Genomic DNA, 20,542 nt, shown 5'->3' on the forward strand with positions numbered 1-20,542 from the left:
TATAACGTAGAATCACACACACACACACACACACACACACACACACACACATTTTATTGATACTTAAATACCAGAAGGGTAAGGATTCCATAGGAAATACATAATATTTGTAATATTCTACTTGACCATGACGTACGCCATCATAAGCGATGTACTGAGTATAAAAAAACCAAGCAAACACAATTGCATGTGTGGGAATAGGGGAAACAGGGTGTTTATTCTGTCGCTGGACTCACTTGTACAAGATGACGAGAATGATTGGGCTGATGATGAAGAACTGCATATCATTGGCCAGGTACCAAGTCCATCCCATGCACTTTAATCATCACGGCATGGCGAAACAAGAGAAGCAAAACAAAGTAGGGGAAGTAATAACGTCTGAATATACTTTGGTCTAAGATAACTGCAGTGCAGTGCAGTGCAGGCGGGACAAAATCTTGATCTCCTTTTTCCTTGAGAAAGAAAACAAAATTGATTGTACACTTCAGCAAGATTTCGAACAAATGTATAGTAACATTCGAAACAAAAATAATCGAATCAACAAGTAAACAAACATAATAGGGTCATACCTTTGCTTTTCCTAAGAATTCAATATTACGGAGATGGACAATTGTATCACCTTCTTTAGCCAAGAATCTTGGAAAATGTTTAAAACACTTTGAGGCTTTCTTTGCCAATAGGGATTCAAAGCATTCTGAGGGTTACAAAGAGCGTTTATATAATATATTCAGACTTTGCGTAACATGTCGAAGTGTTAATGTTTATTCCACCAACAGTGACCGAATTCTCCTTCATTCTATTAATACGGTGACACTCAATCATAAATGAAAAGTAACTTGTAATTTATTAATTAAGTAATTTATTTCACTATGGCGAAAGTATATTAAACATTATCTGGTTCAAATTCCTGTTTAATATGCTCTCTGACATAATATTCCTTACACTGGATTAACTGTCAAATAATATGCCTATTTTGACAGGCCTCCAAGCAATCAACAACAAGCTCTCGATTCATGACTCTAATTATATTGACGCGCGTCCTCCCGGGTTGGATGAAATATTTGTTCATAAATAAGTATTGACATCGTAGTACCATGCGTGATGCGTCCCAAATCAGAAGTGCGCTTTTATGATCCGTACATTTATCAATCGTCATCAAACACCGGGACGGTCAAGAGCTTATACAATTGTTCAATCTCAAAGCTCAAAACTTAACAATTTCACACCTTCCTTGATCACATATTTCTATCCGATTTGATAAAATTTTAAATTTTGTGCTGGCAAAACCTTGCTTTTTCTTCCACACTAACTTCTGATCGTTCCGGAATTCCCCCTTATCATCGTAGGGTAAAACTTACGGCTATGTTCAGATCGTATGGCCAAGGATAAAAGTTGTTAATGTAGAGCGGGTGGGTCCACCACACGTTGACGCAGGCGTTTCTCATGTAGTCGTGAAATCCCTCGTTGTGGGGCCCTTCGGCGAAGTGGGGCATGAGCAGCACGAAGATGCCCATGGCAGCCATGTAGACAGGGGTCAGGCGCCACCAACGGTGGAAATAGAAGACGCCCCAGCTGAAGGTGCTCTGTAGTTTCTTACTGTCGATCGCTTTCAACGTGAAGAAGGTCACGAGGAACCCACTACGAAACGTCCATTTTAGAGAGGAAAGAAAAAGCTTTGAGGAAAAGCATTTTTGCAGAAAAATGGCAGGGATATAACGTTCACACTATATCGACATCATCATTTTTTTTCTTCTTTTTTTTTGGGGGGGGGCTTTGTTTTTAGAGCAAGACCTCTTTTTAAAGGCTTTGTTTAATAACATTCCGTTAATTGTGTAACCAACACGTTCTGCTAGATTGCTCAAAGCGGTTTTTTTCCCTTCATTTTCTCAATTTTTTTTTTGGTAGTTTCCATTGGCAATTAATTAAAGACCACATATTAGTGAAGGTGGTGACAAAAATGAAGATGGACCGATTGCTATTCATTCTCATCACCGGAGATTTGATGATTTCCATTCGATGCTTCTTTTGTAATTAATTTTTTGCAATCGACTTTCTGGTTGAATCTTTAAATTCCATTTCCAATTTCAAAATTAGTAGCAGTACGAGTTCATTGGAATCGTTGCATGTGCAAGACTGGAAAATAGCTGCAACTGAAAATTTATGTGCGTTAAAAAATTCTAATTTTAAACAATTTTCGATGATATATTTTGTATTGAAATATTATAATGTCGTTTTGACAACATTAATGTAGTAAGCAAATTAATGTCAAATTACGACAAATAAATAAATAGAGATAGGCAAAGGTAGATGAATTGATGAATATAGATATTGGTGCATAATATGGCTATTGTTACCCTGCATCACAAAACCAACAAATAGTTACCAGACATTGGTTTTCAGTTAGGGGCAGAACCTAAAAGAGCAGACTCTAAAGCAGCTTTAAAATAATGTGTATCTCAATTGAAATGGACTCTCCTAACCTATCTAAATATTGGAAAGAAAGCACACACTCTCACTGATTCTGGAAGAGTTTGAACCGATAAAAAGAGTCTCTCAAGTACAGAGTCTATTCAAGCGCTGTAACTCTTCACCAAACCGTGCTGTGCGATGAATGGGACAAAAAAAAAAAAAAAAAAAAAAACAGGGTGTAAACCACGGGAGCAACAACAATGAAGATATTATTAGATTAGGTTGAAATTAAAGACGCTCCATTAATACGTTCTGTCCATGATTAATTCCAAATATAAAAGCAGTAGCATTATCTCTTCTTGAGTTACTAGACTTGAAAGTGAAAAGTGTTCAAAGGGTTTTAAAGAAAATAATGAAAAATGGCCTCTAAGACATTACCTGATCTCACTACTCTCCATATTTCTTTTTTTAAACAAACTGCTGGTAATGCACTTTCCCACTTATTTTCTGATCCAAAACTTAAGAACAATATACAATTGTAGAAGAAGGGTAGCTCTTTCAGAAAATTATGAAAACACCAATGTTTACTTGGTTGACCTGTTTCACTTTTTTTTTTAGTGTTCACATAAAATCAAGGGGTGCGACTTTTTGTTCGTTTTGTGATGCACGGTCACATATGTATTCAACCAAAGAAAAAAATATTTACAGTATTCAGAGAACGATATATTTGCGTCACAATTATAAGTGTGTTTTTTCTTGAATTTGCCTCTTTAGCTATAATATCAGTTACCAAGCATCTTCCAATAAACTGACGTGGAATCCAAGCTAAAAGTTATTCACAAGGTTCACACGTAGAAAAGTTATTGACTTGTAAATGATAATAATAATGATAATGTAAATAATAACAGTAATAATAGTAATAATACTACTAATAATAGCAATAATAATAATAATAATAATAATAATACTATTAATAATAATAATAATGATAATAATAAAACGACCACATCAAAGAAAATAAAACTATACACACCTCAAAACGAAAAACGTGTCCACGGAGAAGGTTGAGTTTGTAATGGCCAAAAATCCGAAGCTGTATGCGATCTCATAAGTTTGGAGTGGGTTCGCTTTTCGTAGAATAAAAAAGAAAGAAAAAAAAAATGCGATGGTTCTCATTCTCTACGCCATTTCACTTAGCATCACAGTAATGATGTGGGATTTTGTATGAATTCACTATCTCAAATTCCCCTGACAATAGAACCAATTGAAATAGAATGAATCGGAAATAGGTTAAAACGATTATCATGACATGGGAAGATGTGTCTTTGCATTGCTGTCCTAAAGTTACATTATTATTATCTTTAAGTTATTCTCAGTCAAGTCATCATTTCTTTGAATATTAAACAATTATCATGAACTTATTTATTTTTCTATTTTTTTACATAAGTCCTCCTTATAATTATATTCCTGTCAGTGTTCCGCATATATCAAAGTGTCTATTCTTTCTTTCTCCTGCGTTCTTACCAATATGATTATGTATAAAAATGTTTGCATTATGTTCAATCCTTTATGATATGTTATGTTCAATCTCTTAACGTAAACAAAAGTGTTTATATGTTATTTATTTAGTGATTCTGTTATCCATTTGCCTAGCGATATAAAAATGAATAATGATTGTTTGATTCAGGTTTGATTCAAGATTCAAGTCTTCATATTGACCATGAATTAACATGGAAACATCATATAGATTATCTATCTAAGATGTGTTAGAGAAATACTGGGATTTTGAATAAGCTAAAACATTTTTTTCCCAAGTATATTTTGAAAAATGTATATTCAACGCTTATTTTACCCTACCTCTGTTACGGAATACTTGTCAGGGAAAACTGTACCAAAATACATTGATAAAATTTTCAAACTACAAAACGGGCTATTCGTTCAGTTAATCTAGCCGACTATTATTGTCACACGAATTATTTCTTCTTTGAAAACAGACTCCTCAAGGTTGCTGACTTGTTTTTATACAACTGAGGCACATTTATGTTTCAGTTTAAATATCAGCCAACGGCTTGCCTGACGTATTTACTCATACGTTTCAGAAAAACTGTGCCGTCCATGTTTACCCCACAAGACAAAGAGATTCATTTCACCTTCCGCGTACTCGCACACTCCTTGCCCAAAAAACAATTGTTTTTACCGGACCTAAATTCTGGAATGATCTCCCCGCCGATTTAGTCAATTGTTCTCGTATGTTTACATTTAAACAAAAATTGAAATCAATGTTTATAAATGAATACAATCAGCCTGATTAGAATTTTTTAACATGTTATATGCGCAGTATTCTCGTTCAATGTATATTTCTGGTTTATGCTCTCATTATATAATCACTGCATCCATACCTGTATTAACATTTTGAACTCATTATGAAGTTGATTATAGATAATGTGCACGTATACACTTGTGTATCTATATGCCATATTTTCACTCAGTTGTTGTTCTTTGGGTTCTTGTTTGTTTGTTTTTTCTTCTTTTTTTTCTTTTTCTTCTCTTTTATTTCCTTTTCCCTTTGTACTTTCTCTTTGTACTTTGATATTTTAGCTTTCATATCGTTTCGTCAGTATTACTTTGTGTCCTATCTCCATTGATTGCATAGCAAATTTACACCGGTATTTTTTCATGGACCCTGCGTTTACAAGCTTTGCTTTTGCGGTTCCATCACATTTCACAAGTTATAGAGAATTGCCTTATGTACATTATATATGACACACTTTCTGTCCATGACCCGATTTATAACATATTTTGTATCTCGCTTGGTTTGTATTCTTTTTTTGGATGTATTTTCATGTCAAGTGAAATATGAAAATAAACGTGCTGGAACTGTTCAATGTGTCTCGAGTGCAAGACCAGTGCAGTTTCAGTTATTCAATTCAATTAAACAAATCCAGGTTGTATTTCATCACTTATTTTACATCATGTAATCCAGATTGCTTGATTCCACGATGGCACATGCTGTAGTTTTCCCCCTTTTTTCTTTGCTTTTTTCTTCCTTTTCCCCTACCCAATTAGTTTGATGTCAGTTGACATCGGTTCGTTGTTTTTTGTTTTATATTACTGTCTTGTGTGTTTTCTGAGGGTCCCATATCGTACAAGCTCTGCTTCTTAGTGGGACCCTCCACTTCCATCCTCATCATTAGTTGACGTTATATTCACAAAGATATAATTGCGTTTTTTTCTTCATCTGCTTCTCATTTCCATATGTGCTTTGTCAAATCACATTCTGCAATTATTACAAATATCCTGTACGTATGCAACGTATATAATTTCTTTGATATTTGATGGAACTGAAAATAAATTTTAATCTTGAATCTTGAATCTTGTCACTTTAAATTACTTTTGCTTTGTGATATCCTGGATTTACACTTTAGCTCGACACTAACTTTTATTTTTGGTGGCCCGATCGGGCCACCAAAATCACTAATTTTTATTTTTTGGTGGCCCGAAAGTAAAATCTGGTGGCCCGAAAAAAATCAAGAAAAACATAAGAAATACTAAATCGGTCCTACTGAACATAGAAAATGAAATATTAAGTATTACTAAAGTGATACATGTACCCATGTTTGAAATAAATGAAGAGAAAATTCAATCATCTTACCGTTATTCTGAGTTCTAAGATTTAGCAAATAGGCTTATAGATTATTATAAAAGTTGATGCCTATTTAGGTGGTCAAAACTTACGTTTGAAACGATAGAGTGGGAGCATTTGCAGACATTAATTTTGTGAACATCCGACATCTGTTTTGGCATTATAAATAGCTGGAAGTTACCGTTATTCATTTCTGATTGTAAAAGCAATTATCCAACATTTACTAGTATTTTAACACCGTACGGAGCCGAATGTTACTATCAATTATTTTCTTTTCAAATGTAAAAGCAAAGAACTGACATTCATTTTAGCATCTTACGGAGCTGAATGTTATTCCTTATTCATTTCAGAACGTGAAAGCAAACATTCCCAATTTATTATAGCATCTAACTGAGCCGATTGATTAATTATTTCCAAATCTAAAAGCAATAATCTGTTATTCATTTTAGCATCGTACGGAGCAGAATATTACCGTTATTCATTTTAAAATTAAAAAAAGCAAACATCCAACATTTGTTTTATTATCGTACGGAGCCGAATGTTACTGCTGTCCACTTCCGAAAGTGAAATGAATTATCTTACAATTTAGCATTGTACGGAGCCGAATTTTACTGCTTTTCATTTTTGAACGTCAAGGTAGACATCAGACATTAAATATTTTACCATCAAACGCAGCTAAAAGTTACTGTTCTTCATTTTGAAATTTAAAAGCAAATATCCGACATTCATTTTAGCATCGTATGGAGCAGAATATTTCTGTTATTCACTTCCGAATGTAAAAGCAATCATCTGACATTTATTTTAGCATCTTCCTTAGCCGAATTTTATTACTATTTAGTTTCGAAAGTAAAAGTAAACATCCGACATTTATTTAATCATCATTCGGGGTTGAATATCATTGTTATTCATTTCCGAACGTCAAAGGGCATGGGATCATTCGACATTCATTTTAGCATCTTCCGCAGCTGATCTGTTATTGCTTTTTACTTCAAACCTGAACGTGAACATCCGGTATTTATGTTACTATCTATATGGAGTTGAATATTATTGTTGTTCATTTCCGAACGTCAGAGGAAAATTAACATCCGACATCTATTTTAGCATCTTCAGGAGCTGAATGTTGTTGCTATACATTCGAACATAAAAGCAAACATGAGTCATTATTGTTATCATTCACCTGAACGTGAACATCCGGTATTTATTTTACCCTCTATATAGAGTTTAATATCATGTTTATTCATTTCCGAACGTCAAAGGGATCATTCGACACTTACTTTAGCATCTTCTGGAGCTGAATGTTGTTGGTATTTACTTTCCAACGTAAAAGTAAACATCCGGCATTTATTTTCTCATCGTACGGAGTTGAATATTAATAGTATTCATTTCCGAACGTCAAAGCTAACATTCCACATTTATTTCAGCATCTTCTGGAGCCGAATGTTATCCTTATTCATTTCCGAACGCAAAACCAAACATCCGACACTTCTTTTAGTATCATACGGAGCCGAATATCACCGTTATTCATTTCCAAAATAAAAAGCAAACAGCTGGCATTTTGATTTTCTCATCGTACGGAGTTGAATGTTGTTAGTATTCATTTCCGAACATCAAAGCTAACATTCCACACTTATTTCATCATCTTCTGGAGCCGAATGTTATCCTTCTTCATTTCCGAACGCAAAATCAAACATTCGACACATATTTTAGTATCATACGGAGTCGAATATTACCGTTATTCATTTCGAAAATAAAAAGCAAACATCTGACATATATTTTAGAATCTTACGGAGTCGATTGTTACCTCTGTCCATCTACAAAAGTAAAGGCAATTATCCGACTTTTTGGTGGCCTGATTGGGCCACCAAAATCTTCATTTCTGAAATTGGGGTGGCCTGACGCGCGTTTTTGGTGGCCACGGGCCACCGGGTCACCGTTAGTGTCGAGCTTTGTTTACAGTCTGAAACATACACGTTTGTATTCTCGTACATTTTGTTCACTTGGTGCACATTGGTGTATGTACAGTGATACCTTGTACCATGCAGCAGCAGGCATTCAGTATAGAGCGTATTATTGCACCAATTATTGTCATCATCATTAATATCAAGTTCGTTCGTTCGTTGGTTTTTATTCTGCTTCTCAAATCGAGTCAAACTGAATTATATACATGGATTGTGACAAATTTAGACAAAACATAACCAAATGACAAAGGAGCAATGCAAAAGTGCATTTTATATCACATGCATGAAAATGCCATTGTTAAACATTTATGTTTCCATGATATTGTTTCCATATAGATATAGGTGCCTACAGAAAAGGCAGTAGTAACATTTGAAGCAGGAGACCATCTACAGCATCTAGGCATGGCTTGACTGGGCTGATGGCTTCATTGGAAATGCGACTAAGGTTTCCCTTCTTGGGAAATGTAGCTCATGTTTACCTCATTGGGAACGTACGCGGGCTGAAGTTTGCCTGCAAGCAAAGAAACTGTAAGTAAACAAATTTTACGTTTAAACAAGAAGGGAAATGAGCCAATTGAAATGCTCACCGAAGTATCCGTAGTAGAACTGACAGGTATGCCCGAGTATGACCCACCACATGCTCAAGACCCGAATACCGTTCAGAGCCGCCAGTGTGCTGGAGGACTTCTTGGCACTGAGCATCTTGGGAAGGTTTGTTAACGCCGAGAAGGACATCAGAATTCCATCAAGTATAGCTTGATTGGTATAGAAGACGAAAAAAAGAAGACAACTAAGCTGTTTAAAGGGATAGTATAGTTTTGGTGGAGATGAGAATTGGACTGGTAACTTTTCGAGATACCGAAAAAAAAACCACTTATGAAATAATACAGAGCATAACTATTATTCTATGAGGAATTCAAAGTTTATAAGATGAAAATCGGCGTCGGAATGGCTGAGACATACAAAAACAAATTAACAACAAAACGATCCTATCAAATGGTGGATCCTACCTTGTATTGGAATTGCTCTGTTTTGGATAGCTCAGCCATTTCAAAACCACTTTTCATCAAATAAACGTTGAATCTCACTTGGAATTACATGTTCTTTCATATTTCATAGGAGGTTTCCCATTATCTCACCAAAAACAAAAATGTTAAAAACCTGAAATTAGGTATGAACAACAACTATACGTTCCCTTTAAGATCTCAGTTCTGATATGGAAGGCCATGGCTCATGTTTGCAAACCGGTATCTCTGACGCTTACCGAACTTTGTAAGCATTGGGGTGTTGGAATTACTGGGCCATAGTGTGTCAAAGTATTATTATGCTCCTCTGATACCTTGAACCGGATTTGCAATGTTTTTTGTTTGTTTGATTGTTTGTTTGTTTGTTTTTACACAGTGGGTATATTTCTGTTTTAGACCACCTCACCTCCTCGTTCTAAACCATTCATCTCCCAGCGTCCATAGCACTGTTTCCCAATGACAATTGCTAAATACTACAAACAGACTTTCAACTTTCAACGTCATGGAATCAGAAGTAGAAGTTCGGCGCTTTTCTTCAAATATAACATATTATGTATCATTTTTGGAAATTGCATTTTCGCTGAATTAAGTGTACGATTCGGCATATGTAGCGGCAGTTATATCCGAAAAAAATCTAAAAAGTTTTCGAAGGCTACTCGAAGTACAATGTTTCCTCCATTTTTTCCCTATATTTTTGCCTTGGAATACACACCAAAATATTTTCAGCCTACAGTCAGATTTCCATTCAAAGTGAAGTTGTTGTTGTTGTTGTTAGGTTTTTTTCGTATTACTGTCCGTTATGGACGCAATGGGATGCTATCAACTTTTACATTAGTTGCTTTCTATTAATTTTACTTCAATGTTCAGAAATCATTGCATTAATTGGAACATTTCCTTTTTGCTACTCAGTCTGCATTGTTTATCTTGTGAAATAGAAAAAAATTACTCTTGCCTAGATTTCCAACGCAGATGGAAATGAAATGTTTATCCGAAAATTCAGCTCACCCCAACCAAGATTGACTTTGGGTTTTTTCTCCTGAACCTCTCCTCGTTCGGCGACCCCAAGGGATGCGGGTTTGTGAGATAGGTTCTTTTCGTCGTGCTGAAAGCCCCCGTTCACCATCCCGCCATTTTTCACCTCGGCTGCGTGTTTGATTGCTTCCGGGTCATCAACCGACGAATCGACCATCTTCTTCTCGTCCATCGTCTCTTCGTAGATGTTCTCCTCCGCTCCTTTGATCGGCGCCCGGAGGACCTTGTTCTTGAGAACGCGCTTGTGAAAGAAGAACTCGTAGGAAGAGCCGACCATTACTAAAGCTACCATAAACGCCATGATTGAACTGTACAGTACGAGAGAAGGTTCATGACATGACTCGATTATACATTTTATTTTTGTTCAGTTTTCCCATATGTAAAAAGGGCAATTAACCCCCTGGGAAATTACCCCGTACCCTTTCCCTTCCCCTTCCCCTAACCATAATCACTATCCTCAACCTAATCCTAAACCTAACCCAAACTCTAACCCTAAATTTGACCCTAGTCTTTATTCTAACCATTTAATTAAGTATCTAACAGGGGGGGGGGGGGTAACTGCCCTAATACGATGTGAACATGATGTTACATTTCGTTGACTGGAAGTAGAATTCGTTGAGTTCAACAATTAATTATTGAATACTGTTGCTATCAATACTCGTAAACAACGTGATTTCCTACTTAAAGTACAGTTCTCATTAGGGACAATGTCATTGTCTTCATTGTCCCCAATATCAATGCACCAAAGTCTAGTCAAGGGGGCTCTAGGGAGAAAACGTATTTTTCGTGTGTGCGAAACTTGATTCGAACATTGCACTTCTCCTTGTCAAGACTTCAACTCGTCAGCCATCATGCCATGGTACAAATACACTTCATAAGATAAGTTTCTAGATATTTTTACCATTGGATAATCATGTTCGTCACGTTTCATCGATATCTCATCACAAACTCACTGGGTTGTGACTGCCACGGAGGTCATGAAAATCATGCAACGTGTAGCAAGCCGTTTTGGACAAGCAAGACCGATGGCATTACCGCTAGATTTCTATCTTTTTTATTATTGTTTTAAAAAATCATCATTTTCCAAAAATTTAGGCTAAATGCTGTCTACATTCAGACTTGAATATTGTATTTATAACATTTCTGTACGAATTCCTCATCAATCTAATAAAGTACAGTGCACTCCCATCATAAAGAACACGGTTATAACGAAATTCCAGTTTAATACAACGAAGTGAAACAATCACTCCGCACCATTACCCGCTCTGTTTTTTTTTTTTTTTTAATCATTTAATTTGTTCGGGTACAACCAAAATTTATTTTAACGACAGAAAACTGCAGGTCCCGAGAACTTCGTTATATTGGGAGTCAACTGTATAAAGGGAGACGGAGGCAGGTGTATGACGGAGGCACGTGTATGAGTGACTGCAATACCCCATTCAAAATCAAACGGGTGGGGGGGGGGGGGGGGGGGGAGAGCTTTTCTTACAGGAAAGCGATATCCCAGTCCCGCCAGGGCTGCGAATTAGGTGAGTTGCATTCGCTTACGACGAACATCGATTCCCTCGCTCCCAGCACAAACCACCCTGCGATGATCAAACGAAAAGAAAAATTGAAAATCAACATCAACAGCACAGTGGTATAACATAAGAAAGATATAGGACTTACTTTTTTCTTAGTATACAATGTGACATAGTCAATAATTCGCTTGGGCTGTTGGAGATTTGTGAAAGTTTCTCCGAAACATGGAGAAATTGCAATGTTTTAATTCCATACAAATCCTTTCGAATTTTCAGTTGGTTTGCTTTCTACATTTTGCTTTCTCATTTTATCAAAGGTAAGTGTTAAAATCAAAATGTCAAAATTTCGAATAATGCTGAATTTCTTACACATATGCACATATATTCAGGCATGGAGCATGCACATCGATAGCCCTACAGCTCTTCTTGCAAAACTGTCAGTATTCATTGTAAGCAACCTATTAGGGAAAACTGGAATTGATTGGAAACTCGTTCTAATCAATCCGGACACAATGCATAAATTTCGACTTGGATTGCTGCGGACAAATATAAGATATGATGCAAGAGGCGCGAGTATTGAAAATCTCTGAATTCACAAAAGAGGATTTGCCAAAACCAAAAACAATGACAACTTACAGATATTCATGCAATATCATTTTCAGTTATTTATTTTGTCCGAAAAAAAAATGGCAAGAGGAAAATATCCCCTTTTGCAATTAAGTCCGTTTTTTCCAAAATATCAATTGCATGCGAAATTTTCTGAGGATGCTTGTCCATACTGACGTTTTCCCAAGTGCACAGAAATTATTCTCTATAAAATGGAATTACAGATATAATCGAGGGACACTGCTTGAAGAGATAATAAAAAAAATCAAGCAGGTATCTATGTAATTATGCGGACTGCAATGAAAATTCTGACACACAACTTTAAATAATCAAACGTCTTTGTCAAGACAGTCAATTGCAATTGATGTTTTATTGCATGTTGCATACATGCAGAGAAGTGATCTTTTACTCACAGATGGCATAGACAGCCTGTATTTCGTCTTGGGTACATGTACTCGGTGTGCATATACCCCACCCGACCATCTGTGAAAAACGAGACGATTATTGAACATGGTAGTACATTCATTAATGCATACTTTATTTCGACCACTTCCGTTCTTAATCACAATGTAATATTACTTGAAGGTTCCTCAATTATTGTATATTCTTTTTATTCTACGGTGTTCTGTTTGCCTTTGTTCTCCGTTATGAAAGGAAGTGAAATGTTTTATGTTTCGCCGAAAAGAGAAATAAACTTTGAAATTTAAAACAAGAATGAAGTGGCGATCACCATCAAAATCATGTCAGATTTGTGTTTCTTCTGTTCGGTTAATCACGTTTTCAACTGTTTTGATTTTGGCGGTATACATTACAAATCTTCACCATTGTTATCAATTATACGACGATATCATTGGTCTTCATTGCGTCCATTTAGGCGACACTTCAAATACCAAAACTGATGGTTCTTCGCTCGTCCCTATTTGCCTATTCTGAGTAGTGTTGTCATACACCAGCGCAGTAGTCTTTGCAAAAGATATCACAGTATCTCAGAGAGAAAACAGTAGCTCCTTTTTGTGGATTCCCGAACCCTACTGCTGCCGACAAATAATTGCGCTAAATAAGTCAATGTACATATCTCATAGTTATTAGGGGGTCAAAAGGTCTAGGGAGCTCATCGTTCCTCCCCCACCTATCCCAGCGTTATAAAGAATATCTGGTTCCTTATCTTCATCTACTTATCGGTTCTGGAGGATTCGATTTGTCAAAGTATGACGCAATGCTGTATTTCCCCTGCCACAAAACAGTTGTGACAAACGGGTTAAGTTATACTGACCAAGCTTTATTTTTTTTTTTCTATGCAAATAGCGTCACGTAATTACAGTCTGAAAAGTTATTTCTATACGCAAGTGAACAAAATCTGTCAGCCGGCAGCCGGCAGCTTTCATTATAATGCGGATTCAGGCGGATTCAACAAATGCAGATAAATTGGAGATACACATCATCACACTAAGTGTTATGAAACTCGAATAAATCGTTCAAAGGCTATGAAACTTTGCTCTAGTAGCAGAAGACGTGGAATAAAATAAAAGCATGTGTGTGTGTGTGTGTGTGTGTGTGTTTGTGTATGTGTGTTTATTGGTGTGTGTGCGTGTGCGTATGTGCGTGTGTGTGGTCAGTTTCCAACGAGGGAGGAGAGCAGCTGCAATCTTACACATTTCATTTGTTAGAGGGAGACAAATTGCAGAAAACTCAAAACCTCAAAGGAGTAGTGTGTTCATGAGTTTTGAAAAAAGAGCCCATCTTATTCCATTTCATTATTATTGAATCATGTAATCTCCATAGACTTAATACACTAGCCACCAGGTTCCCATATGGAACGGTTTAAGAGGAATTTGCGATAAAAATGATTATACGAGGAGTGTTAGCAATTGAAGGAATATTAGAAGAACAAATAAGAACTAAGAAAAAAGTTCTGCACTCGTGTATCGCATGTTTGGCGTCACAATTTTTCTCACCCAAAGCTTCATTTCAAATGAGCGAATGAAATGGATACGACATCTCATACCATAATTTAGTATGAATGATTATTGAAAATGAATTGAATTGAATTGAATTGAATTGAATGGAATCGAAGTGAAATGAATTTAATTGAATTGAATTGAAATAAATTTGAAGAATTTGTTAGTTGTCATACCAAACTAGTCTTTATCAGAGACGTAATCTCACAAGTACGCACTTAGTAATTTTCAATGAATGAAAAAAAAAAAAGCCAAAACATTGTTATGTGTCCTTGTTGACTTTGGGAAGAAGAGTGAGGTCAAAGTTCAAAAGAATATAAGTTGTTTTGATTAAAACAACCTAACAGTGGAGAGCTATGTATCTTCGCAGCACAAAAACTTTTTGTAAATATAGAAGTACACAAACTGAAATCTTTGCTGTGAATAAAGGCATAGAAACTTTTAAGTCTTTTTCGACTTTTGCCCCACCCCCCCCCCCCAAAAAAAAAAACCCGGAGGGGGAGAGGGAGGGGAGGGGTTACCTCAATTATGAGGTAACCCCTCCCCCTCCCCCTTAAATTTTAAGGTCTGTACTTAAATATGGAAAGAAATCGCCGTTACAATTATCTTTGTTTTACAGATAGACTGTAATAATGAAGAGTTTGTTTGCAAAAACCGATAAGTCGATTTTTGAAGATTTTGAAGTACTGTCTCAGTCATAAAGTACAAAATAATACCTCTTAAATGATATATTGGTCACTACATATAAGGTAGATATTTGAAGTTATGGTCAAAAGAAGCAAACATTTTCTTATTTTTCTCTTTATTTTTATTGACCTTTAATCGCAAATATCTCCATTTGGCAAATATGGACTTATCGGTTTTTGCGAACAAACTCTTCGTATGTTTACAAGATGTAGGTAACATCGCCTAGCTCGGCGTGTACATACCGGGAAGCCATACGCGTAGATGTAACTGTAACAGTATTGGCCGTCGAAGGCGGGCACACCGGAAGTTTTATTCTCCTTGTTTGACTCGCATAGCCACGAGTCCCCGAAGTCCTGGAAACCAAGTGTATACAGGCTCTTCTCTGAAGGCAGCTGGCCGCGAGACCTGTACACTAATGAGAGACAGAAAGAGGGTAAAACAGCAAAACACATAGGGATGATGGGGAAAGAGAGATGCATGGAAAGAGATAGATAGATAGATACATACATATAGATAGATACATACATACATACATACATACATACATTGACAGATAGATAGATAGGATAGATAAATAGATATATAGATAGATAGGGAGATAGATATTTTGTCATATAGAGATAGAGAGACAGAGAGAGAGAGAGAGAGAGAGAGAGAGGTACACACAGACACACAATAAAAACAAGAGACAGAGAAGAAAAGAGAGATAGAGAGAGAGAGAGACAGAAAGGAATCGTGGATGGGAGAGAAAGAGAAACGTTTTTGTATTTTTTTTTCTAAACATGATTGAGGTCGTTTGTATTCATCAAGCGAAAGTCCTACGCTGGAATAATTTTGATGAGAAAGATAACAACAATAACAATAGGAATAGCACAACAACAAAAAAGAGAAAGAGAAAGCTATATACGGGTCAATCCTGCATTATAGAATAGATAAAAAAATTAATAAATAATATAAAGAAGGGCAGATCGATGTCGGGTGCAAGAGGAAGAAACTTACTTCTTCTGGCGTAGGGGACATTATTCCGTATGTCACTCAAGTACTGCAGGTTGTCGTCAATGCACCGGGCGGAGACCACACCCAGGGGACCAGTCTCCCCGTCCAGGATGTACGAACGGTCTCCAGTGGGTGATACTTGGATCTTTGCCTTCTTAACCACATCTCTCAGGCCGTTCGTCATAAACTTAGACGAGAACGCGCAAAGGAACACGTAAAAACAGAAGAAAAACAGAGACCATAGTTTTATTCATTTATTCATTAATTTACGTTTGCATTTCTAACAGAAACATGGATATCGTTGCAGATATCAAACCCATAAATTACATTGCAATAAAGGTCATCAATAAACGAAGTTCATAGGTTTGCAAAATGATTTAAATTTGGTATAGATGAATTCTAGACATACGAAGGAATGCTAAAAAAACAATGATTGTAATGCGCATTCCCACCTCGCACGCAATACAACTAGAATCCTTGATATACGTAAAGAGCGGATACAACGTCTTCTTTTTTTAATGTAAACTGTCAGTAACACGAAATATGTAAAGACTGAAGTACAATCACGAGTTAAATGGCATTCATCTCGTCGACATTTTTTTTTAAATTGCACAATAATGATTACTGATAACCATTAAAGGAAACTGGCAACAACAAAAAAAAAGTAAACCTGTGTGATCATTGTAAGAATTTTGAGAGAACAGATATTCAGAAGTCCAGAGTCTGGAATGTTCGATAAATCTCTGTAGCGCCTTGTCTAATCTTACACGCCTCAATCTCAGCATATCCTATAATTATTCACATGCATTCATAGCAATCTGGCTATGTAAGTGCACATCGTTCCATCATGTAGGGGCATTACCAATGAATGCATTGCACTACAGATATAGGACGAAGACTGAAATAATGACATTGTCGTAACAACGGAATATACTTTATTCAGGTCCCAAATATTACCATCTGCATATCTCATATAAATTGTTTCATTGTTGGACTATCACGAAATTTTGATATAACAAATGTGACCGTGCACCTCAAAACGAACATAAAGTCGCACACACTGATTTTGCGTGAGGACTGAAAATAAGTGAAATGGGTCAACCTAGCCGAACTTGACTTTTTCATATTTTCTGAAAGAGCGGGTCTTCTTTTACATTATGCCAAAATTTGGTATCATAAAACGGGCTGGAAAGTGTGTTTTTTAGCAGTTTATCTCGAACATTTTTATGGTAGAATAGTGTGATTAGGTGTGTCTTTAGAATCCCTTTTTCATTTCTGAAAAACCTTGTCCACACTCTTCACTTTCAACTCTAATAACTTTTGAAAAGATAGCGCTACAGCTTTGAAAGTTGGCATTAATTATGGACAGAATGTGTTAATGAGGCATGCGTAATTTCAGTTTAATCTGATAATCCCTTCATTGTTGTTACTCTTGTGGTTTACTTCTTCCTGTTTTTTGTCCCATTCATCGCACAGCCAGCACGGTTTGGTATAAAGATTAAGCGCTTGAATAGACACTGTACTTCAGAGCCTCTTTTCTCAGTTCACACTTTTCCTGAGTTTGTGCTTTCTTTCTAATATTTAGATAGGTTAGGAGAGTCCATTTGATTTGAGTTATACATCATTTTAAAGCTTAAAGTCTGCTCTCTTTCAGAATATGGTCTTAAATAAAAATTCAAGTCTGGCGACGTTTTGTTTGTTTTGAGGTGCAGGGTCACAAATGAAAAGTGTTGGTTCCCAGGACTTCTTTGAGCAAGAGGATTATCTATTGGTTTATCGACATTGATAGGTGTTGGTGATAATCGGTCATGATTAAGACTTCGGAACTCCATTATGTGTGCCCACTTAAGGACTTCCAAAAGAAAGATTAACTTGTCATGTTCTATCTGCGAATTGATAATCATGATTATTCATCATGTCACACTAAATAGTAATCGTAATCACAACATGCAATAGTAATATCAAAAGATGCTATAATAAAGTATCATCATATCATCATTTTAAGTGGTATAGTATCACCGTCATCATAATCGTCAACTGTACCAATATAATCATTGCAAACAACATCATCATGATCATCATCGGTAGTAACAACACTTTTTTATGCTAAAAGTGGAACTCTCCAGTTTTGCTGGAAAATGTTCCGAAATATTGGATGGAACAATATTATTCACTCTCTAGTAGCAAGTCACTTTAGACAAAAAAAGGATAACGCAAATTAAAACTTCTGAAAGGACGTAAAAGGAAAAATAAACGTATAATGCATAAACCGTGAACCTATCTAACAAATGTTTTGATTTAAAAAAAATCTAATTTTCAAGTAAATCGTTGTCGTTTAATAATTTCCACGATATCTGGCTGACAAAGATGCGGCTGTTATTAACGATTTCTCTACGAATGTTCCCGTTTTAGTTTCAATTAGTTTTAATGCCAATCCCGTTGCTGCATGATTATCGAATTTTTTGTGTATTCCAATTCATCTTCAACACGATGCAAGAACCAACCATTTCATCATGAAACAAATGCACATGTCCATCCATTCCACACAATTGTCGATTGTGCATTATCAGCAAGCAACAAAATATGTCCCATGGATAATTTATTCCTGATTTACCTCTACAAATCGTGCGTCATCGCTCATGAGCTCAGCAACGCTGTCATAGTCCATTCCGTTCTCGGCGAAATGCTGCTTCAGAGCGGACATAGTTTCATAGCCATCTTGCGCTAAAGACATACATAAAGAATGTACCATCAAATTGTGATTCTTTCTGCATTAATGCTTGTTGGAGTATTGTAAGATTATTATTTTAGTCACATGGATGTTTTTTTTTTTGTTGTTGTTGTTCATTAATGATATTATTCAACCATCGATACCTATGCTTTATTTCACCCACGTTGGTTTTCATGGCACTTTGTCTTCAGTCGTTCTATTTACATGATTTCTGTTTCTATCTTTTTCTGACGACGTACTTCGATCTTGTACGTTTTCTTTTTCAGAGAGGCTTGCCAGTACTATTCGATGCATTGAAAACGAGCGACCATTCAAACGAATCAATGTAACTTCCTTATCGATGAATTTTACACTTTTATTTGTTGCATAGATGTAAGTTTGTATTTTGTTTTCTGCATAGATGTAAGTTTGCTCCAGTTATTGTATGATTATGATAGATCCTGTTAAAAAAAAAAAAAACAACAACAACAACAACAACAACAACGAACAAACAAACAAACAAACAAAACCGAAAAAAAATACCGGACATGATAATAATTCAAAGCAGTTTGAAACCAACCTTTGGGAATACTTGAGAAAAACTTCTCCGCATGTGGATTCAGTTGTCCTACCGCCATGTCCAGGTTACACGCTATCCCGAATATGACAATCAAAAGCAAAGGTAAGGAAAGTCCGGAAGTCACTCTTGCAGCCATTTTGAAGTTTCCTGCACCGCCAACTAACTGTTGCATGACTGTGGCAGAAGGAGAGACGCGGCTAGACCCGATACAGAATCTGGCTCGCTCTGCTCAGAGAGCTCATTCACCTTCCTGTACATCAATGCAAATATGGCTACTCTGGTCTTTTTATGTAACGCTCGGTAATCCTGGTTAACCCTTTCTATGCCAGGGACTTTGGACAGTCAATCGCTCTAGGTTTTTCTGTGCTAATCGTTACTCAAAGTACACAAACGATTAAGGAACACTTCTTTACAGTATGGTGAGGAAAAAAGTGGTGGAGGCGGATGGGGGGGGGGAGACGGGAGGGGGGCAGGAAATGTTCTCTCCTACCATATCACAAAAGGTAGCAAATGACAAGTTATCAAAATCAGAGGTATAATACTCTATTTGAGAGGTTGTCTTCGTTCTCCATGTTTGTCAAGTTTTGAAGAGAACCACTCACATGCAGTGCACGTTTGTCCGCTGCCTCCTTTTGCCAGATATAGGGCAGAGATGGGACAGATAATTATCATTTGCGATCACACAAGCAAACAGTATTTCTTCTCCTTTAACCATACAAGATTTCTTTGTTTTAACTTTGACGTAGGCATGCACTATATTTGTGAAGGCAAAATAATGACAAAGATAATAGTTTCGTTCGTCTTAACGTTTCGACCAGCGAGTCAATGTTGCTCTCCGTCTATGCGGATGAGCAGGTTCTTGTAAAACACGTATAGAACCTACATCCTTTGATTACTAATGTTAAACATGTTCTACTTTTGCCGTTTAATTAACAGGATTTCTACTGTCTAAAAGTTCTTGAAGCAAGACCTCATTCTTCCACGGAATAATTCATTTCATTGTCGAATGGGATAATCAGTAGAGAAGAAAAAAAAATACTATGTGAAATATATGAAAGTTTCACCTTCAGTTGATCTCTTTAGCTCCTTTCATATCCATCTGTAATAAGACCTTTGTCGTTATTTTCCCATAGACTTAATATCGAAGACCCATTTAAGGCATTATTTATCATTTGCAGATGAAACAAAAACCCAGCTTTAGTGCTTACAAATAGTACTAGGATGTGAGATAGGAATAGAAACAACGAATGTATCTTTCTTTAATTCATTATGATATGACTTGACAGGTGTAAAAAAATATGAACAAAAATGGAAACAAATGTTTCTACACAAAACTGTCTACAGTAATACTTTATTGAGAAAAATAGTGATATCCCGTTATATTTTAGGCTTCATTGAATTCATTCAATTATTTTACA

The 20,542-nt window shown here is 36.2% G+C and overlaps 1 protein-coding gene across 1 annotated transcript in view; it reads right to left on the bottom strand.

Annotated features, from left to right (window-relative positions):
• Positions 1-19,182, bottom strand: part of LOC139723018 (O-acyltransferase like protein-like) — a 28,622-nt gene extending 9,440 nt beyond the window's left edge. Inside the window, exons 1-11 of the mRNA XM_071634296.1 lie at positions 19,125-19,182; positions 18,449-18,558; positions 15,838-16,021; positions 15,081-15,250; positions 12,607-12,676; positions 11,557-11,653; positions 10,041-10,375; positions 8,598-8,765; positions 3,443-3,536; positions 1,359-1,638; positions 237-316 (exon numbers count right to left, since the gene is read on the bottom strand). Coding sequence (XP_071490397.1) covers positions 237-316; positions 1,359-1,638; positions 3,443-3,536; positions 8,598-8,765; positions 10,041-10,375; positions 11,557-11,653; positions 12,607-12,676; positions 15,081-15,250; positions 15,838-16,021; positions 18,449-18,558; positions 19,125-19,182 — 1,646 coding nt within the window. The remainder of the gene's footprint in view (positions 1-236; positions 317-1,358; positions 1,639-3,442; positions 3,537-8,597; positions 8,766-10,040; positions 10,376-11,556; positions 11,654-12,606; positions 12,677-15,080; positions 15,251-15,837; positions 16,022-18,448; positions 18,559-19,124) is intronic.
• Positions 19,183-20,542: the final 1,360 nt, after the last annotated feature.

Source organism: Diadema antillarum, unplaced genomic scaffold (genome assembly GCF_040938485.1).
Source record: "Diadema antillarum isolate AM-2024a unplaced genomic scaffold, OU_Dant_1.0 scf00000180, whole genome shotgun sequence".
Lineage (NCBI taxonomy): Eukaryota > Metazoa > Echinodermata > Echinoidea > Diadematoida > Diadematidae > Diadema > Diadema antillarum.